This window comes from Eumetopias jubatus, unplaced genomic scaffold (assembly GCF_037043125.1).
Source record: "Eumetopias jubatus isolate StellerSeaLion01/CBP00866 unplaced genomic scaffold, mEumJub1_p1.0 scaffold_10, whole genome shotgun sequence".
NCBI classification, from domain to species: domain Eukaryota; kingdom Metazoa; phylum Chordata; class Mammalia; order Carnivora; family Otariidae; genus Eumetopias; species Eumetopias jubatus.
Window position 1 is genome coordinate 79,935,875 of NW_028274816.1, and position 22,495 is coordinate 79,958,369.

At 54.7% G+C, this 22,495-nt stretch overlaps 4 protein-coding genes across 13 annotated transcripts in view; 1 reads left to right on the forward strand and 3 right to left on the reverse strand.

The window, feature by feature from the left end:
* The window catches only part of KIAA0753 (KIAA0753 ortholog), a 47,171-nt gene extending 35,162 nt beyond the window's left edge, over window positions 1–12,009 (reverse strand). For 2 of the 9 annotated variants that reach the window (XM_088028058.1, XM_028124885.2), the window contains exons 1-3: window positions 7,433–8,025; window positions 6,686–6,848; window positions 1,247–1,853 (exon numbers count right to left, since the gene is read on the reverse strand). In XM_088028058.1, coding sequence (XP_087884184.1) covers window positions 1,247–1,853; window positions 6,686–6,778 — 700 coding nt within the window. In that variant the 5' untranslated portion in view covers window positions 6,779–6,848; window positions 7,433–8,025. Of the gene's footprint in view, window positions 1–1,246; window positions 1,854–6,685; window positions 6,849–7,432; window positions 8,026–11,737 lie in introns of those variants that run through there. The other 7 variants (XM_088028056.1, XM_088028055.1, XM_028124882.2 and 4 more) reach the window with 5 other exon arrangements.
* On the reverse strand, window positions 8,314–11,487 carry LOC148163346 (uncharacterized). The gene has a single exon (XM_088027048.1). The coding sequence runs from the start codon at window positions 11,485–11,487 to the stop codon at window positions 8,314–8,316; it is 3,174 nt and encodes a 1,057-aa protein (XP_087883174.1).
* A 110-nt stretch (window positions 12,010–12,119) lies between the features above and the next one.
* TXNDC17 (thioredoxin domain containing 17) lies at window positions 12,120–13,945 on the forward strand. 2 transcript variants are annotated; one of them, XM_028125033.2, is made up of 4 exons: window positions 12,120–12,306; window positions 12,652–12,730; window positions 13,101–13,176; window positions 13,758–13,945. In XM_028125033.2, exons 1-4 carry the CDS (start codon window positions 12,162–12,164, stop codon window positions 13,824–13,826), a joined length of 369 nt encoding a protein of 122 aa, XP_027980834.1. In that variant the 5' UTR covers window positions 12,120–12,161; the 3' UTR covers window positions 13,827–13,945. The 2 variants fall into 2 exon arrangements, with proteins under 2 accessions (XP_027980834.1, XP_027980833.1); XM_028125032.2 differs by having other exon boundaries at window positions 12,652–12,733; window positions 13,758–13,943.
* A 982-nt stretch (window positions 13,946–14,927) lies between these two features.
* Window positions 14,928–22,153, reverse strand: MED31 (mediator complex subunit 31). The gene is made up of 4 exons (XM_028125140.2): window positions 22,067–22,153; window positions 20,956–21,033; window positions 20,575–20,671; window positions 14,928–15,361 (listed from the first exon to the last, which is right to left on the reverse strand). The coding sequence occupies exons 1-4, from the start codon at window positions 22,092–22,094 to the stop codon at window positions 15,169–15,171; spliced, it is 396 nt and encodes a 131-aa protein (XP_027980941.1). The 5' UTR covers window positions 22,095–22,153; the 3' UTR covers window positions 14,928–15,168.
* Between the last annotated feature and the right edge of the window lie 342 nt (window positions 22,154–22,495).

Consider the following 22,495-nt stretch of genomic DNA (forward strand, 5'->3'; position numbering starts at 1 on the left):
GAGGGGCGGGGCAGCTGAGTGGATTGGTGGGCTAAGTGTCCAATTCCTAATTTTGGCTCAGGTCATGATCTCAGGGTCATGGGATCGAGTCCCGCGCTCAGCAGGGAGTCTGTTTGAGATTCTCTCTCCCTCTGACCCTTCTCCCCTGTCATGTGTGCGCATGTGCTCTCTTTACACCTAAAAAAGTAGAATAAAATAAACGAGAAACCCAAGCCAGTCCTTCCCCAGAGTTTGAGAAGCTCTCTATAAAGGTCCCCGGGTCAGGCCACGTCATCAGAGCAGGGCTCTGTCACCTGACAGCACGGCTTCCACCATGGGGTGCCACGGGGTGACCCCAGCAGCCCACACCGACACTCCTGTCACCACCCGCGATATCGCACAACACACTCGTCAGGAAGATCACGGGAGAAAGGTCTTCCTGACACAGCCACGTTCTGTTGCAGACCTTGTAAACTCTGCAACAGTCACCTTTCCCTCTTCAGCCAGCTGCTCAGAAGCTCAGGAACAAGTCCTGTTTCTCTCGTGCCGCCATACCCTCACTTGGCGATTTCTGTTCTGCTGCTCGGTCACGTTTATCTCGGGAAGGCAGCTTAAGCTCCTCGTGGCATGTGCACCTGTCTGCAGAGGATCCCTACAGACCCTGGGGGGGACCCTAGCAGTGGTCCCCAGGGATGCCGAACCCCCACTCCTCGCAGCTGGGAAGCTGGGCTCCTGTCTCCGACCTGCTGGTCTAACCCAAACTCGCCACAAGGAGTCCGTTCCCTACTCCGCAGGGAAATGCGGGGCAGAGAGAGCACTGAACAACCGTGGGAAACGGTATGGGATGACCGCACACCCTCCCTTGAGCCTGGTGGTCGGACGCCCCCCTCACACACACCCCCAGCTCCTGTTACAGCTGCGAGCCCATCTAAACCTGCTCCGTTACGACCAGCTTTATCTAAACAAGCACATATGATGCTCTTTTTTGAGCAAGTTACAAATAATTTTGCCAAATGGCAAAACGCAACAGGATAATCTGCATTCGGGAGCCGCGGGAGCCGCGGCATAGGGCGGTGTCAGCTGCCTCTGCCCGACAGAGGGGCCAGGGCAGGGCCAGCTCCCCGGGAAGACAGACTCTGGCCAAACCCCCGCCCCACCTGCCTCGTGGGTTCTGCTCACTGCGGGGGGTGGAGTGGGATGGGGGCGGGGGTCCTGGACGAACGTGTTGGACTAACCCGCTCCCCTGCGGGAGTCTAGGTGCTCTCACCTTTCTCAGAGACTGCTTCCATTTTGTGGACACAAGTGTTCAATGCCCTGTGGAGCCGCTGCACTTCCAGCAGGCTCTGGTGGCCGCTGGTCCTGGGAGGGGGCTCCGGCCCCGGGGCGCACGTGGGCGGTGAGTGGGGCGCGGCCGGAGGGGACGGTGCTGGACAAGCTGTGTACAGGCACACCTTGGCACCTGAGCAGGACGTTCCCACCGTGGACGGCTGGTGGGCACAGTGACACGTGTCCCGGCTCCTCGGTTCCTTCCTCTGTGCCCTGTGCTCGGGGATCTTATGCTCATGGGGCCCCCACCTCTGACAGAGCTGGGGCTCACTTCTGAGGCGGTGCTGCTTGACGTGTTCCTCCAACTGTCTGCGCTTCATGTCTCTCCTGGCCAGGTGCACGGCGTAGCTGAGCCTCTCTTCCGAGATGATGGAAAATGAAGCAGAGCCGCTCCCATCAGGACCATCCCTCAAACCCAGATCCTGACGGTGGTACGACTCGCTGTACGACTGCCTCAGCTTCTCAATTCTGATTGCATGCGGGCAAGAATAGCGGGCTGCCAAGTTGCTGGAATGGGCAGGAACGCTCCTATTAAACTGCAGCTGGTTCTTTAAACAAAAACAAAAGCAAGAGCACATGAGAGAGAGCACATCCATCTGAGGCCAAGTTTCCAAACTCCCACCACACAATCGTTAGCGCTAAGAGGTATTCTTCTGCACGGACGGAAGCAGCCACTCTCGTACACCCCCGACCTCATCACACGCCCATGGCTCCCGCCCACATCACCAGGCCACGGTGCCACCCTCCTCTTCACAGAGCCCCTCATGTCCCCCGTTACCCACTCTACATGGCCTCAAAAGGTCAGGTTCCGGCAGAGACAACGCAGTCCGTCATGAGCTCTGCGGACTCGGCTCCTGGACACCCCACGCACGGGAGCCGCGCTGGACGAGGCCGTGCACCCGTCAGCTGCAGCACGTCCTTGACCCTTCACCTGAGAGCATCCCGCTCCCCAAGGTCTACGTACACCTTCCCACGCACGCCTCAGGTTTTGTCCGTTTGAACCATAACAGATATAAGTTTCGTTCCGCTTTCCTCTGTAGGAACAAAGGCATGTTTCCAGAGGCTAACATTTCCATTGCTCCTCACAGTGGCATTCCCCAAAATCCCACAAATGGCCTTCTCATGCCTAAACTAGCTATAACCTTGCTAGGCATTTAGATGGTTCCAGTTTTTCCACTAACAGAAATATTGCTTCAAATAATATCTCCACACATTTAGCTTTCTTCTCATTTTAAAGAATTTCGTTAGGATGGAGTACCCGTTCTGGGATTACTAAGTCAAGGGGAACAAACAAGTTTACAACTGTGGGCCCCATGGCAGGTCAACAGCCCAAGTCCGCGCCTCCACCACGAGCCCTTTGCCCCAGGCACGGCCGCCCGGGCCTCATAAAGGGGATCGTGTGTCACGTGACTAAGGGTCCGTTTAAAATGAGCCCGCTGTGGTAAAACTTCAGGAAAGTATTTCCGAAACAACTTAAAAACCTCACTGGAAGTCACGAGAGAAAAAAACAGAGGGTTGCCATCTGAAGGGTGCAGACTAACAGACAGCCCATGAGGTGTACAATTTTATGTGGAGAAAGTTTAACGTCCAAAAGTAAAAATAACCAAAATACCTGAGCGGGTGGATGCGAGCGCTAGAAAGAACACATAGAGGCCAATCCCTCTTGAGCCCGGCTAGAGAAAAAGGCTTTCTAAGTAGGACTCAAATCCATTTGCGATAAAAGAAGAGAGTGATACATTTTGCTACATTAATATACCAATTTTATTTTTTTAAAAGATTTATTTAGAGTGAGCGAGCACACGCAGGAGGGGCAGAGAGCAAGGGAGAAGCAGACTCTCCACTGAGCTCAGAGACCAACGTGGGGCTCCATCTCACGACCCCGAGACCACGACCTGAGCTGAAATCAAGAGTCAGATGTTCAACTGACGGAGCCACCCAGGCGCCCCTAAAATACAAATTTGAAAAACAACAGGCCTGGGGTGCCTGGGTGGCTCAGTTGTTAAGCGTCTGCCTTTGGCTCAGGTCACGATCCCAGGGTCCTGCGATCGAGTCCGGCATCAGGCTCCCTGCTCGGCGGGAAGCCTGCTTCTCCCTCTCTGTCTGCCTACTGCTCGCCCTGCTTGTGTTCTCTCTCTCTCAAATAAATAAATAAAATCTTAAAAAAAAAAAAAAAAAAGGCCTGTGAGGATTAAAAACACCATAAACAAAGTCAAAGAACTGAAAAACTGAAGAAAAATATTTGTAAATACAAAGGGCTCTCTAAAGAAATGTTAAAATTGAGGTGAAAAGAGACGAAAACTCAGTAGAAAATGGGTGTGTGCAGGCAGGACAGGAGAGGTGAGGGAGAGGAGACACTCTCAAACACCGTCTCGTGCAGGTGCGTTGGCAACCACGCTGGCGTTTCACACGCAGCAGGGACAAGGAGAATAAAATCTATAAAGACAAAGGAAAGCCCTAAAAATGATCACTAACAGAAACCAATGCACCAAACTGCTCCGATATAAATAAGTCAGTCACCACTTACCAACCATCAGAATAAAAAACTGATCCAGGCAAAAATTGTCGATGAATGCTAAACTAGTTCGTCGGTTTGGGGAGCGAAAGGGCGCTCGCATGGTCCCGAGGACCGACACGTGCAACTGCAAAGAGAAGTGTGAAAGCAAGTCTACGGGGGGGGCTGGGCAGACACACCCTCACTGCCGCCAGGTCAGCACGAGGTCCACAGCGGGCGCCTCCCAACGGGACACGCGGGAAGGGCTCAGCATCAGGGGGCAGTTTTCCCTCCACAAGGACGTAACAGGAATGTCATTCTGAGAAATTTCAGACAAAGCCAAACTGATACAAAATCATCAAATAACTGGCCTGTATTTTTCAAGAATGCCAATGTCATGAAATACGAAGACAGTCTCACAGAGTGTTCAGCTCAAAGGGACGAGACAGACACGGCGACTCACGGCGCTCAGGGACCTGGGATTCCTTCACCACAAAGGACACTATCGGGATAGCTCATGAAGTCTCAGTAAGGCCTGCACGTGACACGGTAGCCTGACCTGAATGTGAACGTCCAGATCCTGATCCTGTTGTCATGTAAGAGAAGCGCTGATTTTAGGACATACACACCGAGTACTGAGCGGTAAAAAAGCATCATGTCTTCAAGTTATACCTCACCAGTTTAGAAAATGCGTGTGCAACGAGGTGTGTGTGTGCACATGGGTGCGCATGTACGTGAGAGTTGCGTGTGCACATGTGTACGTGTGCATGGGTGCATGTGCGTGTGTGCACACGGGGTGCATTTGTACGTGAGTGTGCCCGTGCACGTGGGTGTGTACGTGTGCGTGCATATGCACATGGGTGCATGAGTGTGTGAGTGCTCGTGTGTGCGTGTGAGTGTGCACATGTGTGTGAGCATGCGCGTGAGTGTGCACGTGTATGTGAGCATGCACGTGTGTGAATGGGTGCATGTGAGTGTGCACGTGTACATGGGTGTGTGTACGTGTGCGTGCGTGTGCACGTGGGTGCATGTGTATGTGAGCATGCACGTGTGTGCATGGGTGCATGCGCATGTCGCACACGGGTGCATGTGAGCATGCACATGTGCCCATGGGTGCATGTGTGCGTGTGCATGGGTGCGTGCACAGGTGTGTGCACGTGAGTGCATGGGTGCACATGGGTGCATGTGTACGTGTGAGCATGCATGCGTGTGCATGGGTGCATGTATGTGAGCACATAAGTGCATGTGTACATGTGAGCATGCATGTGTGTGCATGGGTGCGTGTATACGAGTGTACTGTGCACATGGGTGCATGTGTACGTGTACATGTGAGTGCACATGGGTGCGTGTGTACGTATGAGCATGCATGCATTTGCATGGGTGCGTGTATGTGAGCACCTGGGTGCACATGGGTGCATGTGTGTGAATGCACGTGTGCACATGGGTGCGTATATGTGAGTGCACGTATGTGCAAAGAGGGACAGAGAGAAAGAGACACGGGAGAGGGAGGGGAGATGTAGTAAGAGCGTTAACACGTGGGGAGTCTGGGAGAAGCACACCCAGGAATTCTGTGTACTACTGTTGTAACTTTTCTGTCAGTTTGAAACTATGTCAAAAAATTTTTATAAATTTTCTTGGTAAACAACAATGAGATATTACTGCACACCCAGCAGAAGGGACCCAATTAAAAAAAAAACCACTCCAGGCTGGCGAAGCAACTGGGGGTGCTTGATAGTTGGTATGCACAGAAGATGGCACAGCCCCAGGGAGGTCTGCTGGTTTGTTAAAAGACTAAACATACACCATCCCCTGTCCCCAGCGACCTCGCTCCCTGGTATTTACCCAAGACGTGAAAACAGGTTTACAAACAGAGGTGTACCAGGAAGCTCCCAGCAACTTCATGTGCAGGAACCCACACCAGCAGCCAGAGAACTACCAGGGACACTGCTGACTGTTCCAGAGTGGCCGCGCCGGCTGAGGAGCCCATGCATCATGCCCAAAGAGGCCCGACACACGAGATCACGTGGCATAGGAATCCATTTACAGGAAGTCCTGTAACAGGCAGAATCCATCTACAGTGGAAAAAATTACAATGACGGTGGCCTTGGGAGGGCAGGAAGGAGCATAGGAGAATTCTCTGGAGCAACGGAAAAGACCTCCATCCTGATAGAGGTACGTGCAACACCTGTGTATACATTTGTCCAAACTCAGCAAATGTGACAACATGCATACGTTTTGATGTATTCATTTCAGATGTAAAATATGCATCAGAAGAAAGAACTGAAATTCTAAGAACGAGCTCCAAGAATGAATTCTAGCGTGTGATGCGCATGCTGAGGCAGGCAGGGTGCCCGTGTCTGCACCTGACTTCCTTATTTATCAGAGTAAGATGGGCTGATGGATGGATTCTGGAGGGTGGACTGAAGGTCAGACAGGCAATGAAACAAATACCACAAAATCGTAATGCAATTTGGGTGTTCGCTGTAGAACCCAATGTTGTTGCGTGAAGATTTTCATACATTCAGTATTGGGGGGAAACACATTTTGGGGACAACTGGATGAAGCTGAGGGAAAACTGGATATTACATAATATTAGGGAATGATTTTTCGTCCATTTTGTTAGGTGTGATAACGGTTAAGTATTGAGAGTTTACTGTTAAGACTATTCTAAAATACTGAGTATTCTAAAACATCTAGAAGGGAAGCGTCATGACGTCTGCAGCTGCCTTTGAAGTGGTTCGGCAAACATCCGAGAGAAAAACAGGACAAACCGCTAACAACTGTTGAATCTCAAAGGTGGTTTAAAGGGTATTTACTGTCCTTTTCCTCCAACTTCTGTTCAAAATGTTTCCTGATAAAAATCTGAAGAGAGAAAGGGAAGAGAACTACCTGGGCCTGAAGTGTCCTGGGGTCACTCCTCCCATGTAACTGGACGCAAGGTGCTAGATGAGCGCAGGCGGAGGCTGGCCTGCCTGGGCCCATCCCGTCAGAGCGTGCGGGACGCTGCAGAGAGCCTCGCCGCCGGCCAGCACTGCTCTCCCACAGTCATTGCCTAAAATGAGAGAAAGCCACTTCAGACCAACCGTATTCAAACACAGGAAGAATAAGTCAAACAGCACCATGCTCATGCAACATTCTAGAGAAGTCCATAGCAGCCTCACGCGTAACAGCGAGGGCTTCAGGACGGGTACGAAAGCATCTTCCCTTTTGAAACCCTACTTTCTGAGAGAATACGGGGCGCACTATTCTAATGACTAGCTGTTGAGCCATTCCAAATCTCAGATCTCAAGGGTCACCAGGAAGACAGGAGCTCCACTACAGTAGGCGAGCAACTTTCCAGCAGGGTAGCTTTATGGACACAGTCTACGTTCACAAACCCCAACCACTAGTTAGAAAGCGGCCTGCTCTACTCTCCCGGGTAGCTGAGGTCAGAACTCTGCAGGACTCTAAGGAAGCCTGTGGGAGGATCAGGATGCCCAGACTTAGGGCAGATCTTCCGCTGGAGGGCCCCCGCCCACAGTGGGCTAAGACAGGAAGGTGTTCTGGGAGCTGATGTGGGCTATGCCCCCCCCAACACTTCGGTACCCCTGCACTCAGCACGAGCTCGTCACGATCTCGCCTCACATTGTTATTTACCTATGTCACGGGGTAAGTCTCATCTTCCCGGCTAGACAAGGCTCCTGGAGGGTAAGGACCTGTCTTGCTCTTCTCTGATATTTCCCACAACACTGTGCTTGGAGCATGGCAGACACTTTAACTCAACACTTGTTGAATTAAGCTGATTTTCCATAAACTGACTAGTTTTCAATGTACTGGGGTATTTGTTCTGTCAAAGAATCCTATAGTAAATCAATGGGGAAATCCAGGTCTTAAGAAAAAATCCCTAATTTCAGCTTTTGCATAAACCCAAGGTTTGCAGACAGGATTTGCTTCAAGACAGACGCCTCGGCAGGAACATCAGGGCAGCTGTTCACGATCCCCTACTCCTAGGGCTGTCGAGACGCGAGGGGCAGGTGAGCGAGGCGGCCCCGCTGTTGCCTGACAGCCGCCACAGTCCGGGGGCTGCAGCCGCAGGGTGAGGCGGCCCGCAGAGTGGGGCCGCGCATGCATGAGTCTGTCGAGGCCGGCACTTTCCCACTCTCCACGAGGAAACACTAGGTGACCCCTCGAGTGACGCCACACACACACACGCACACGCACACACGCGCACACACGCACGCGCACACACGCACACACACGCACACACACACACACACAGTCCAGGGACACCCACCCCCACACTGTCCCCCTGTACAAATGCCTGTGACACCCCTCTTTGCAACCTGTCCCCACCCCACTGCTCCAGGAAACCTCCCAGTTTGTCACCCAACATCCCCCAGGACGTCACTATGAAGCCTCTCTCCCAGACCCTGAGACACCCCTACACCCTGTGTCTTGGTCCATAACCCAGGCCACACCTCCCCCCAACCTGTCCCCTCCCACAGAGCCCAGGACCCCCCCACTTGCTCCCTAACATACTACTGGAAGGCCCCCCTCAACCTGTCCTCCCCCACACGGTGCTCTCCCAGAGGGCTCCGCCTCCCCCTAGCCCCAGACGCTCCTCCCGCCTGCCCCCCGCCACTCTGCTGCCGGTGATCCCTGAAACGGCCCACGCCTGTTTCCGGCCTTGAAACCGGGGGCGCCCCCAGGGCAGTTCTGGTCCCTGACACGGCGCACACGCTCTCCTGGTCGGCCTCTCCCCCACCAGGCCTCGGGCAGCTCCGCGACCTGGTCCCGCAGCTGTGGGTGCAAGGCACCCCCGCCGCCTGGCTCTCCCCAGTCGGCTCCAGACTCCGGCCTCCTGCCTCCTCCCCCGAAGCTCCCTCCAGGGACTGTCTCCTCAATGCCGGGAGGCCCGAGGCAGCGGCAGCCGTTTCTTCTCCCGTACACCCGGTCACCCACACCGCGGCAGGCGCGCGCCCCGCCGTGGGAACCCCTACAGCCGCGAGCACCCCCAGAGACACAGGCACCCGCACGGCCTCAGTGGCCGGTCCACTGGGTCTCCTTCTCCACGGGCCTGAGACACCGTCGGAGCCACTTGCCCCGTCAGGGGGTCCTGCAGCCCCGGCAGCAGTGGGCACCTCCGTCACTGGTCTCTGTCCCCACACACCTGAAGCATCCCCAGAGCCGGCATCGGCCACCATCGGCCCAGAGGCCCCCACAGCCACGGGAAGGCCAGCAGCCGTGGGCATCTCAGCAGTCCGTCTCCCTCCCAACAAGCCTGAGGGGCCCCTGGGGCCCAGCCTATCCCCCGTAGGCGCAGGCATCCGGGCAGTGCTAGGCACCCCCAACCTTGTGGGAGCCCGGGCGTCTGCTGGTCCTCGAGCTGTCTCCCTCTCCCCCCACAGGCCTGCAACGCCTCCAGGCACAGACTCTTCCGGGACAGACCTAAGTGTCCTGGGGGCCACGGGCACCCCGCCAGCAGTGGACATCCCTGCCGTCTGCCTCCTTCCCGGCAAGCCTGAGAAACCCCCGGAACCGGCCTCCAACCTCAGAAGACCGGGCACCCTGGCAGCCGTGGGCACCTCAGGAGCCCCAGACGCCCTGGCACTCGGTCTCCTTCCCCAAGATCTCGGGACACCCCCGGGGTCCGTCTCCTCCCCCACAAGCCCAGGCGCTTCAGGAACCCCGACAGCCTGTCTCCTTCCCCATGATCCGGGGAAAGCTGCAGAGCCAGTGTCCTCATGCACAGACCACAGCTCCTCGAGGGCCGCGGGGACCCCTGCAGCCACGGGTACCGCGGCACTTCGCATGCTTTCCCACAGGTTCAAGACATCGCTGGAGCTGCCTTCCTGACACACAGGGCCAGACACCCACACCGCGGCAGGCGCCCTGGCAGGCGCCCTTCCAGGCCCAGGCGTACTCAGGGCTGGGGGGGCCCCTGCCGGGGCACAACTGTGCTTGGGCAAAACCGCGGCCTCGGGCACCCTCTCTGGGTCAGGCCACCCCACAGCCCGTCTCCTTCTGCACACACAGGACCCATCGCCACAGCCGGCCCCCTGACCCGCAGGCCCGGGCACCCCTAAAGCTGTAGACGCCAGAGCCTCCTGCTCCCCCAGAGCCAGCCTCCCCTCCCACAGGCTCATGACGTGCCCGCAGCCTGTGCCCTCCCCAACAGGCCCTGCCACCCCGTCGGCCAGAGGCACCCCCCGAGCCTGCTGCCTCTCCCACTGGCCGGGGAGACCTCCATAGCTCACCTGTTCTCCTGGGGCTCCTGGTGGTACCACCACAGCCTGGGACACCCCCACAGGCTGCTCGGTCCCCCACAGACCCGGGAGGTTCCCACAGTCTGTCTCCTTCCCCAGAGCCAGAGGTACTCCCATTCCCAGCCCTATACCCCACAGGCCTGGAGCAGCCCCAGAGCCTACCTCCTGCTCATCACGGCCACCTACCTCTGCGGTCTGTGTGGCTGCCCATGACCCCGCGTCACCTACAGACCCAGTCTCTACCCACACGCCCTGTCCCCTTTCCCTGAATCCTGTGTCAGCCCAACACCTGGTTTCCTCTTCAACAGCACAAGGCACCCCCACAGGCTGTCCAGCACCCCACATGCCAGGAACACCGCCAGAGTCCACCCCCTCCACAGCCCGCCTCCTCCGCCACATGCCCAGGGCACCCACGGAGGTCGCTTCCTCCTCCATGCCTCTGGGTGCCCCCACAGCATCAGGCATCCTCGCAGCGTGTCCCCTTCCCCACAGGCCCGGGGTGTCCCCACAGACCGCCTCTCGGACCAGCGCCCCCGGCACCTGCACTGGCTGGCCCCTGTTCCACACACCCTGAGCGGCCCCACAGCCCATCTCTCTCTGCACAGCCTCGGGCCACCCCATGGCTCCAGGCACCCCCAAAGCCTGTCCTCGCCCCAGCAGGTATGGGATAATCCCTGAACTCGTCCCCAGGGCCGCAGGCACACCCCCAGAAAGCAGGCCCACGGCGTGTCCCTGCCCACACAAGGCCGAGGCCATCCCACAAGCTGCCGCGAGCCCCATGGCTGCAGATCCTCCTGGGGCCCCGGGGGCTGCCCTGGCCTGTCCTTTCACCCAAGGTCCTGTGAGGCCAGCCCGGCTCGTCTCTACCCAGGAAGCCCGGCCGGGGACACCCCTCTCAACCGGGCCCTCCCCTGCAGGCACCGGGTGGAGCTCCACCCTGCTTCCTTCCCCACAGCCCGAGGCTGCCCTCATAGCCTGCACCTTCAGCCACAGTTCCAGAATGCTCTCGTGCCCCGTGGAGCCCGGGCGGCCTTTCCGCTCACAGCCCCGGGAACTCGGAGAAAGCGCCCCGTCCTCCTCCCCCCCGGTGCCGGTCACCCACACCGACCCGACGGGCCCCACCACCTGGGGCTGCCCCACAGCCCCGTCCACCCACACGGCCCCAGGGTCCCCCGCCGCCTCCACCGGGCCTGCAGCGCCAGGGGTCCCCGAAGCCCCCGGCTCGCTCGCGCCTGCGGCCCCGGCCTCGGCCCTTCTCCCCCGCGGCCGCCGACGGTCCCGCAGCCGGTTTGCGCCCACGCAGCGCGTCTCCCAGGCCGCGGTGGGCGGCCGGCGCCCGGCTCCCCGACCTCGGGGCGTCCCCGCGGCGCAGCTCTTCCCCCACGGCCGCCCGCGCCCGCGCCCCGGCCGGCTGGGCCCCACGCAGCGGCCGGCCGCCCCGCTCATGGCTGCAGGGCCGCGCGCGCCTTCCCCGCCCGCCGCCGAGGCTGCCGCACACACGCACGCACGCACTCCGCGCTCCGGCCGCCGCGGCCCGACCCCCGCCCGGCCCCCCGCCCCGGACCCCCCGGGCGCCCCCCGGCCGCCGCAGGCGCGCGAGTGCCGGGGGCGGCCCCGGCTCAGGGTCTCCGGGGCCCCGGGCCCACGGCTCCTGGCGCGGCTTCCCAGAATCCCCCCAGCCCCGGCCCGAGCCCACCTGGCCTGGGGCGCGGCGCGGCTACCGGGAAGCGGGAGGGGGACCGGCTAGGCCGCGCTTCCGGCCGCTCGCCCGGTCGCCATAGCAACGGGCGCGGGGCGGCCCGGGAGCCGTGGGGGCTCCCGAGCCGCCTGGGGGTCCCGGGGCTGCGCGGCGGCGGGCTCGGCAGCCAGCGCACACGGGGCCGGGGCCGTCAGGGCAGAAGCTCGACCGTGCGCGCGGCGCCGGCGGGCCGCGCAGGGAGAAGCGGGCGCAGGAAGGCGGCGCGCACGCGTTGGGGCCGCCCGAGGCTCCCGTAGCGCCGCGGGGTCCCGGCGGAAGCGGCCGCGCCCCGCCCGGCACGGGGCCCCGCCCCCGCCCCCGCCCCCGCCCCGCGGCCGCGCCTCCCGGGACCGCGGCCGGCCGAGCGCAGCGAGCCCCCGCGATGGCGGGCTGCGAGGAGGTGAGCGTGTCCGGCTTCGAGGAGTTCCGCCGCGCCGTGGAGCAGCACCACGACAAGACCATCTTCGCCTACTTCACCGGCTCCAAGGACGCCGGCGGGAAGAGCTGGTGCCCCGACTGCGTGCAGGGTGAGGCGGGCTCGGGGGGCCGCCGCCCGGACGACCGGCTGCCCGGCCAGGCCGCGGCCCGGGCGGGGGCAAGGGAAGGGCGGACGAGGGCGTCCGGCGCGCGGGGCGGCTGGCCGCCGGTCCCAGCGGCTCCCCGTTCGCGCCCCCGCTCGAGCCGGGCACCAGCCCCTCGCGTGCTCGCTCCCGCGGGGCGAGAGCCGTGTTCCCGGGGCCGCGGGCCGGCCGGGCTCACATCAGCCCGCCCCGCCCCCGCCGGCGGAGGGCTGCGCACTTAACCGCGACGCGGCTTCTCCGGGCCGGCTTCCACGGCGGGTGTGCACTTATTTGGTGTCTTTTTGTTTTAAGCCGAACCGGTCGTACGAGAGGGGCTGAAGCACGCCAGTGAAGGATGTGTGTTCATCTGCTGCCAAGTGGGAGAGAAACCGTAGTAAGTGCCCGTGTGTTCCTTGTTTCCCAGGCAGGCACTAGACGTGCAAAACTTGGGCGGGAAGGGCCTCGGGACAAAGGTTCTCGGTTCTCAGTAGAGTCGGTAAGTCAAGCCCTTAGGAGTTATGAAATACAGATTTTGAGTAATTCGATAAATTTGGCCTAGTATTAGTTCAGAACTTAACTGTCTCTAGGTTTTTTTCATATCGTAGTCAGGCTCTAAAGGAAAACTGCAGAGTCACAAAGTCATAGTCCTCAAGGTTCAGTAAATGTTTACAACAAAAACAATGATGACTAAAAGACTAAATGTAGGAATATATTGAATATTATCTGTGAGAAACCACGATCACCTTTTCTTTTCAAAATAGTTGGAAGGATCCAAATAATGACTTCAGAAAAAACCTGAAAGTGACGGCAGTGCCTACACTACTTAAATATGGAACGGTAAGTGTCGTTTCACTGTGCTGGGGCTGCAGTTCACCCGTCAGAAAAGACCTTGACATTTCTTGCCAAATACCACATTGGTGCTCAAGAGTGCATTAAAAATATACAACTTGGATGTCCATTGATAATGCAGATATCTAAATATTAGGTCTTTCTTGCGCTTTCTAAAAGCCACTCCGTTTCAAAATTCTGTAAGCACGGCTCAAGAAAGCTGGTTAACACATCATTCCTGACCATACTAGCAGTTGTTTTCCACTTAATCCAGAGTTCTGGTCGAAAAGAAAGGGTACCTCCTCTAGGTTAGCCATGGCCCTGGGATTCTAAATTAAACACTTGGGGGGAAGGGAATGGCACTGGGCTTGCTGTCTCTCGTTTTAGTCTGCGGAGCCAAGTATTTTAGTGATTCATCTTCAGGCAAGTAGCTTAACTATTTCCTAAGACTTGTTACAACTAGTTGATAGTTTTTGAATGGCATAGTTTCTCTTCTGTAAGATGTATGTCACTCAAGGCAGAACACCACTTTGCCTCCTGATACCATTTTTATAGCCATGGGTTAAGATTAGACCATTCTTCTTTTACAGCCTCAAAAACTGGTGGAATCTGAGTGTCTTCAGGCCAACCTCGTGCAGATGTTGTTCTCTGAAGATTAAGATTTGATGCTGGCAATTGTGTCTTGATTTCCTAATCTCCTCTAGTATAAAGGCAATTGCATACTTGCTTTGAATTCATGGTAGCAATAAATAAATAATGATGTAAAAAAAAAAAAAACTGGTCTACATCTAAATAGAAAGTGCTTTTAAAATGCCCACAAACCCTTCAGTTTGCTTGTGATATATGGGACTCTAGATAGAGGTAAGGTAAGTCTTCAGGGTGGACAGTAATAGCACAAGGGCACGTATTATTGGAGGGGATAGAAATACCTCAAAAGTCCCTACCAGTGCAGAAAGTGAGTTCCAAATCTCAAAAGGAGTTCAGATCTTTTACCTTAAATGCCACAAATTGTTCTTCCTAAAGCATCTTCTTTGGCTTTAGAATGTAGAAGGTACCCTAACCAGTGGAGGAGAGCAGAGCACATCTGATCCAGCCTCTGCACAGCCAGCACAGTTCACTGTCTGAATGTGCCCCACTACTCTGGATGAGGCCGGTGCAGAGAGGTCAGAGCCCATAGAACCTGGTGGTGGCAAGAGCCCCAGCCTGTGAGTCCGTGGCGCCGATCCCCAGTTCCTAGCTGTGTAACCGTAGACAAGTTTCTTAACCTGTCTACACCTCAGTTTCCTCCTTTATGGACAAGGCTGGTTCTGTAAGTGAAGTGTGGACGGGACGACACACGTACCATAGCACCCGCCATGTAAATGTTAGTGGTGCCAGATGATTGCACATACTTGAGGCTCCTCACCTTTATTCTAGTCCAAGGTCAAGAGTCCAGTTAGAAGTTAACCATCCATCTTCTCCCTGCCATCACTAAGTCAGTGACCTACCAACGACCGTTCCTTGAAGCCCTCTTGCGCAGCAAGTGGTTTTACAGGTAAGTCCTTCCTGCAGGTCCTGCTCTCTGATTTAAGGAAATCACAGACTCCCTTCTTCTCATTCTGTAGGTAAGAGGGGTAGGGTAGCTCATGTGAGGGACAGGAAGGTCGGAGGAGACAGACTTGCCCAGGCCCCACCGTACGTGAGGAACAGAGCTAGGCTTGGAGTTTAGGACATTTGGTGGCCCTCCCCGTACCCCATCCCTCACTGCAGCCTTAAATTGGTTTAGAGCACCTAACGTTTGTTTTTATTCAGTTGGTTGAGTACTAGTAATAACTTACAAATCCACAGGGAAACCAGAGTACAGCAGTTCTGGTTTGACAGAAGTAACGTATGAACAATACAAAGTTAGCTGGATGAAACAGCACGTTAAAGGTTCAGGTGCACCCGCACAGGGGTAGCTAGAAAGAGTCTTAGTGCTCGCTGTCCGTGTCTGAAGAGCCTGGTGCGGCCCGGCAGGGTGCGTCACTTCCCCGCAGTGCTGTTCTGCTGCTGCTGCTCGGCCAGCGCTTGCTGGAGGCGCATCCGCTTCCGGGAGTAGTGCTGCCAGTGCAGGATCTGCTGCTCGTCAATAAACTTGGCACACTGAGCATTCACCAGCTCCTTGCGGAAGTGTTCGTACTGGAGCAGCTCTAACATGTGCAGACACTGGGGGTACCTGGGTTAGGGTTACAAGTTAGTCATCAACATGATTTAGGTCAGTAGCACCAAGCTGCAATCCACTCACTCACTCAAAAACCATCCGGTAGCCTACCATCTCTAGAACGTTAACTCGGTTCAGTTTGGTAGTACGGGGTTCTGTGTTTCCTGCTTCTGCAGAGAAGCCGGTCATCCAAAGTCAGCAGGAAGCAACATTTTCAAAAGTGAAAAAACTTAAGTTCAGAAAGATTAAATAACCTGCCCAAGACCACACAGTAACTGGTAAGTAGAGTCAAACTCTGGGGGCAAACCATGCTATTCTAGTGGTGTGAGGAACATGAACACTTTTTAACTTTAGAAATTATCTGTTTAACTGATAACTACTGGTTTTCCATCAATAGTGATAAAGACAACTTTTATTTAAAATTGAGTCCGTTTTACAAAGAACTATGCACGATACTGTGTTCTAGTCTTCCACAAGGACTTACTTCACATATACTGTAAGATTGAGCAACCGTGTCAGTAAATACACTGTAAAGAGAGCCAAGCTTCCAACTATCCGAAAAGGAGTTACAAGGAAGCGGGGAGGCTAGAATGGACTGTGTAATGGAACTACAATTGAAAACATCAGCATGAACCCCTGGCTTTTCACATAGAGACACAGAAACAGACAAGGATTAGAAGTAGACACAGTACACACACACACACACACACACACACACACACACACACACACAAAACCCCTTCTTGGCTGTGCAGAGAGGGCCTAGAAGAAATGACTGTGGTACCAACAAGCACACTCAGCACCCAGATCATGGATTTTCAATAGCACTTTCTAGAGCTCCTCGGGGGAAATGGTTGACTGCAGGGTTAAAGTACAAGCTGAGCTGGGAACATCAGATAATGGCAGAAAGTAAAAGTGCTCAAAAAAACTATGGGGTATGTCCCAAGTACTCAGGAGCCAATCTGAAGGGGCTCCTAATGGCCACCTCTGGAATCGTTAGAGCAAGAAAACACATAATCATAATCCAGAAAACAAAAGTAAGAATCCAAGAGTCCATGCTGATGTAATTCTTGTAAATGAATAAATAGGGAATAAAAGAATGTTTCTTCCTTACACTTAAATTACAATAAATGTAGAAAGAACGCTAGAAAATCACAGTAAAAATTGTTTCAGGCAGGTATCAATAGATGCTAAAATTAGTGGGTGAAAGTATGATATGAAACAAAGTATATTGTCTCAAAGTATTTCCTCACAAGATACTTATTAAATACAAAGGAAACCTGGTAACTTGATAGGGAGAAACCTGGCAGCCACACCTCAACCAAGTGATCAAAACTAGCAACCCCAGTAGTAGGTCAAACTGACTACTACTGATGGGATATACCAAGAAGCCTACAATATCACTTCTGGGTCACAGTCATGGGTGGGGGGGAAGCATCAAGAAACTCAGATTAAAGACTAAGAAGACACAAAGGCAAAACGTAGCATAGTGGCCTAGACTGGATACTGTCCCAGACACAGGACATTAATGAGCCAGGGGACAAAATCAGAATGAGGTCTGTAGACTAGGTAGTACATTAATGTTCATGTTCCCAGGAAGATGGGAACATTTACAATACCTGCGTGAAGAATATATAGGAATTCTCTTTATTTTTCCAGCTTTTTTTTTTCTTTTTTTAATTGTCAGAGACAGAAACAGCACAGGCAGAGGGAGAAGCAGGCTCCCCACTGAGCAGGGTGCCTGATGCGGGGCTCGATCCCAGGACCCCGGGATCATGACCTGAGCCGAAGGCAGATGCTTAACGACTGAGCCACCCAGGCGTCCCTTTTCCAGCTATTTTCTAAGTGACATTATTTCAAATAGAAAAGGCATGAAATCTAAGTGAATTCATTAAAAACCTTCTATAGAGAGCACAGAGAGCCAAAACTGTGAAGTATACAAATGGCTAAAATATGAAAACAGGATGGGCTCATGACTCACTTTTTTTTTTTTATTAAAGATTTCTTATTTATTTGACAGAGAGAGACACAGCGGCGAGAGAGGGAACACAAGCAGGGGGAGTGGGAGAGGGGGAAGCAGGCTTCCCGCGGAGCAGGGAGCCCGATGCGGGGCTCGATCCCAGGACCCCGGGATCATGACCTGAGCCGAAGGCAGACGCCCAACGACTGAGCCACCCAGGCGCCCCTCATGACTCACTTCTTAAATGCAGAGTGTGACTTAGTAGGTCCGGGTGGGGCCTGAGCCCTGCATTTCTAAACGAGCTCCCCAGTGACAGCAAGGATGCTGGCCTGAGGACCTCACTGCATAGCAGGGCCCAATACCAATGCCGTCCCTCCAAGATAATAAAGGCGCACTATCTACACTCCAAAGATAAGAGTTGCTTGTAGCTATTGGGAGCTACGCCTCAAATGCCCTGCTCACACCTGACCTGGCTCTTCCCTTTCCATGCAGGCACTGGTAGTTAAAAAGACCTGGGTTTGAGGGGCACCGGGGTGGCTCAGTCGATTAAGCATCCGACTCTTGATTTTGGCTCAGGTGGTCTCAGGGTCGGGGGACGGAGCCCTGTGTTGGCCTCCACGCTGGGCATGGAGTCTGCTTAAGATTCTCTCTCCCCCTCTGCCCATTTCTCCCCCGCTCCTCTCTTAAAACAAACAAACAAAAACACCCAGGTTTGAATACCAGCTCTGCCACTCAACAGCTGGGGGCCTTTGTACAAGGTACTCAGCCTCTCTCGGGTTTAGCTTCCTCGTCTGTAAACTAATGTGACAACCAAGAGAATGATCTCAAGTGGCATTGAGTCAATAAACGGAATTTAGACACGCAGTGATCATTTCTCAAACTTGGAAAAGACAATGCTCAAGAGTACATTAAATGACAGAATAAGAATTGATAAATATTTTGATCAGCTACAATTACAGCATTAACCAACAAGAGGAAATAAAAGAAATACAAAAGGAAAGTTCTACATTTAAATTCTTAAAAAGTAAAACATAAATGGAGAACTCCGTTAACAGCACTGATGAAGAACTGAAGGGTTCAAGTGGACATAAAATTCTCAGTAAGTCAGCAATGTGCATCCTTGCCCCTTCCCCCCCAACAAAAAGGTAACATAAACTCAAGTTACACTTACCGAAGGGTAATGCCCACATGGAGAAAAGAAACGTATCTGCTCCAGCACACCCTGACCACATCTGAAGGCCTGTGTTTAGTTCTTGGCTGAACAGTGGAAGGCACAATTGCAAAACATCCAAAGGGCACCCGAGAAGTGGCTGAAGGGGGCTGAGAAGAGCAGATAGAAGCAGCCCCCTACAGGCGCGGGTGCTGGCTCCTGCTGGAGCAGATGTCTGCGCGCCGTGGCTGCCCCTCAGACCAGGCAGGCACCAACTTGGAAGCACAAGGACCTGCAGTTCTCGGCTTTTCCAGAGTTCGGATCATTGTGAGAGACTTCCCAATCTTTCAGTGGTGGCGACTACTACACAAACAAACCCTGTACAGACTGAATGTCCACAGGGGTTAACCTGCAACCTCTCCTGAATGTGAACATCGGAAGGGCAGTTGCCTCCAGAGGGCACAGACTGGTTCCAGATTAATTCAGGGACAAAACCGGAAACATGGGTTGAAGCTACACCGGGATATATTATGTCCCAAAATAAGGACAAACTTTCCAGCATCCAGCTAACGGTGGACTCGGGCTGTCCCTGAATAGAGCAACAGGTGCTCACTTGGTCCGCTCCAGAGTGCAGACGGCCAACCCAGCAAGGCTGTGGGAGAGATGTCTGACTGAGCCTGTGGCTCCGTGTCCACACAGCCGCCAAGTCCACACACACACACGACACCTAATAAAAAGTCTTTTCTCTGGATTATTAAATGAGTAAGTGACTGTTTATAAAGGACGAGTAGGGGTGCAAAGGGTCCTGCAGGCAGAAGGGTGTGGGTTTTGTGAATCAGTTGACACAGAACAAAAACGTGGCTTGAATAAAGGACAAGTTTGAATCAGTTTCCTATCAAACATGGTTTAAAAAAAAAAAGACAAGAAGTTTCACTGTTGCTTTCTGACTACCCACTTAAGACAAAGAAGAGCTGAGAGTTCAAGGTTTAAATAAGTACAGTGCTTGGCACACAGGAGGCCTTAAAAACAGCAGCTACAGACATACTGGTTTGGTTTTTTTGATTTTCTGTTTACAAATTAAAGGTTTGTGGCAACCCCTCATCGAGCAAGTCTACAGGCACCATTTTTCCAACCACACTTGCTCACTTCATGTCTCTGTGTCACATTTTGATAATTCTCACATTTCAAACTTTTTATTATTATCATATTTGTTATGGTGATCTATGACCATGACTCCCTAAAAGCTCAGACTATGGTTAGCATTTTTTAACAGTATTTTTTAATTGAGGCATGTACCCTTTTTTTTGACTTAATACTATTGCACACTTAATAGCCTGCAGTATAGTGTTAACATAACTTTTAAATGCACTGGAGAACCAAAAAACTCATTTGGCTCAATTTATTGCGATATTCACCTTATTGCAGTGGTCGGAAGCAAACCCACAATATCTGAGGCATGCCTGTATTAAGAGTCAGGTAAGGTCACTTCCTCCAGAAAAATCTTCCTTGTGAGTACCCCCATGTTCTTTAATTTTCAGCCTTAGGCAATACCACTGCATCTATAGATTGTGGGTTCGTAAGGGTCAGAAACCCAGTGAAATAAAGTAATTAAGTAACTGGCCTTTGTGTTTCAAACCAAGCAGCTCTTTTGTTTATGCTAAGCCTTGTACATGGTAGCCCCAGCCACACACATTTTAAGATAAAGTCAAAAAACAGAGCCAGATCATACAGGGCTTTAGTCCAAGAAAAGAGAGAGGCCTTTGTTCTGCATGCAATGGGAAGCCACTGAAAGGTTCTAAGCAAGAAAGGGTCATGCCATAATTCACACTTCTGAAAGATCAAGTTGGCTTCTGTGTAGAAAACTGTTCTGCTTGGTCTGGCTTGGGGGGGGTGGACCCAGGGGAAGGAAAGAGCAGAAACAGGGGTGACCGGGGAGCGGGCACCGCCATAATCCAAGCTGCAGCTGAGAATGTCTTGTATTAAGGTGGAGGCAACTGAAAGAAGTGGAGAGATTCAAAATATATTTTTTCCAACATAAAACGAGAAAATCTGTGAAATAACATGTTTTGGAATATAATAAACCATACATATATTTAGGACTATAAAAATTAAACTTACTTTAGATACTTGGCATATTCTGGTTCTTTCCAGTAAAGCAAGTACTTAAGATAATTAACAAAAGCTTTGTCTTTGAAGTAACCTCTTTGGGCAAGAACTGAAAGGCATAAAAAAAAAAAAAATCTGTAGAGCAAACCAATCTTCGGACTACTGACTTGTGACTCCTAACATAAAGCATCTGCTTAGATAACTTCCCCACCCCCGACACACACTGAATTCAAAACATAAGCCCCAGTTTGTCCAACAGACACACATTCCCATGTTCGTGTGGCAGTAATTTCACTGGACTGAGTATATATAAAAATAGGTACTAGGAATCGCCATTCTTCCGTCAGAGATCACTAAAAGCTACCCAATTCAATAAAGTGCTCAACAACTTACAGTTAAGGTAATTGGGGTTGGCTAAGCACTGCACAAATTCCAGCTCCAACTGAAACCGAAGTCGATTTCCAGCATCATCTAGGAGGGAAGACAGCAAAAATCACCCAAAATAAAGGTCACTATGTATAATCCTGGTTTGTAGGAAGAAAACAGCAGTAGAGACTCGAGTATTGCTGAGGCGTATTTCTGCGTAAGTTCGGGCACAGGATGGTGTTCCTAAGCTGGGAGTGGGAGGAGATAACCCGTCCCTACACGCCCAGGGAAAGCAGAGCCCCGACTCACGAGACCGCGTTAGAAGCTCCTCTAAAGAGAAGTCGTCAAAGGACACAGGTGCACCCACAGGGCGGGACAGTCACCCCTGGGAGCCACCGCCCGAGGGTCTCCCGAGCGTGACCAATGCGGGAAGGCTGTAAGAACCGCGCCTTCCTGCGCTGCAACAACTGAGCGCTACGTCCACCAGGAAAACGCCTAGAAGGCAAGGTGCACAAGAGTCGACCGGGCGCGCGCCTGTGCAGGAACCGTCACAGGCACAGCAGCACACGGTCTGGCCCACCTCAAACCTAAGCAGGCTCCTCCGGGACGCAGAAAACCAGCCAGGAGGAGGCGGGTCAGGATCGCGCCCTCCCGCTGGGGCCTGGCCGGGCGGCCGGGGACCTGGGGTTCGGGAGGTCGGGGGGGCGGGGCCGGGTGGCCGGGGGTTCGGGAGGCCGGGGTCGGGCGGTGAGGGACCTGGGGTTCGGGAGGTCGGGGGAGCGGGGCCGGGTGGCCGGGGGTTCAGGAGGCCGGGGCCGGGCGGCGGGGGACCTGGGGTTCGGGAGGTCGGGGGGGCGGGGCCGGGCGGCGGGGGACCTGGGGTTCGGGAGGTCGGGGGGGCGGGGCCGGGTGGCCGGGGGTTCAGGAGGCCGGGGCCGGGCGGCGGGGGACCTGGGGTTCGGGAGGTCGGGGGGGCGGGGCCGGGCGGCGGGGGACCTGGGGTTCGGGAGGCCGGGGGGGGGTCGGCGTCTGCGCGGCAGGTGAGGAGGAGGGAGCCGCGGGCAGGAGGCCCGGGGAAGCGGGAGGAGGTATCTGGCCCGGGGTAGCTGTGTTTGCCAGGGCTCCGGGCGCTCCTTACCTGTCTCCATGGCGACGGCCGCAGCCATCCCGAGCAAAGGCGCTGAGCCGCCACCAGCCCAACGAGCAACCGCCCGCAAGTTCCGGAAGCCGCGGCCCCTCTTCCTGTCGCGGGGCACTGTGGGATGCGGGGCGGGGCGGGCCCGCTCAGGCCCCGCCCACCGGCCCCGCGCAGACTCCCAAGAGGCGAGAGGCGGAGCTGGGCGCACCGAGGGCCCGAGGGTCAGAAAGCCTGCGTGTTGACCCGGCCCCCGGCCCCGCAGGCCCACCGTGCGCCTCCCCCACCCTGGTGCCTGCGGAGACGGAACCGGGGTGGCGTCCCTCCTTACCCTGTGACGTAGCCTCGGGGGTCCCGAGCGCCTCGGGGAGGGCCTGCAGCGCGGACACGCCCCCCTGCTGGGGGTGCTCTCCGTCGGGGGGCAGCCCCCCG

Bases quoted from the DNA above. Each gene is read 5' to 3' on its own strand.
- LOC148163346 (XM_088027048.1), bottom strand. From the start codon at position 11,487: ATGAGCGGGGCGGCCGGCCGCTGCGTGGGGCCCAGCCGGCCGGGGCGC.
- TXNDC17 (XM_028125032.2), top strand. From the start codon at position 12,162: ATGGCGGGCTGCGAGGAGGTGAGCGTGTCCGGCTTCGAGGAGTTCCGC. The intron at 12,734-13,100 runs GTAAGTGCCCGT...TTTTCAAAATAG, and splicing joins CAAGTGGGAGAGAAACCGTA to TTGGAAGGATCCAAATAATG. The intron at 13,177-13,757 runs GTAAGTGTCGTT...CTTCTTTTACAG, and splicing joins CACTACTTAAATATGGAACG to CCTCAAAAACTGGTGGAATC.
- MED31 (XM_028125140.2), bottom strand. From the start codon at position 22,094: ATGGCTGCGGCCGTCGCCATGGAGACAG. The intron at 21,034-22,066 runs GTAAGGAGCGCC...CTTCCCTCCTAG, and splicing joins GGCCGTCGCCATGGAGACAG to ATGATGCTGGAAATCGACTT. The intron at 15,362-20,574 runs GTAAGTTTAATT...ACCCTAACCCAG, and splicing joins GAATATGCCAAGTATCTAAA to GTACCCCCAGTGTCTGCACA.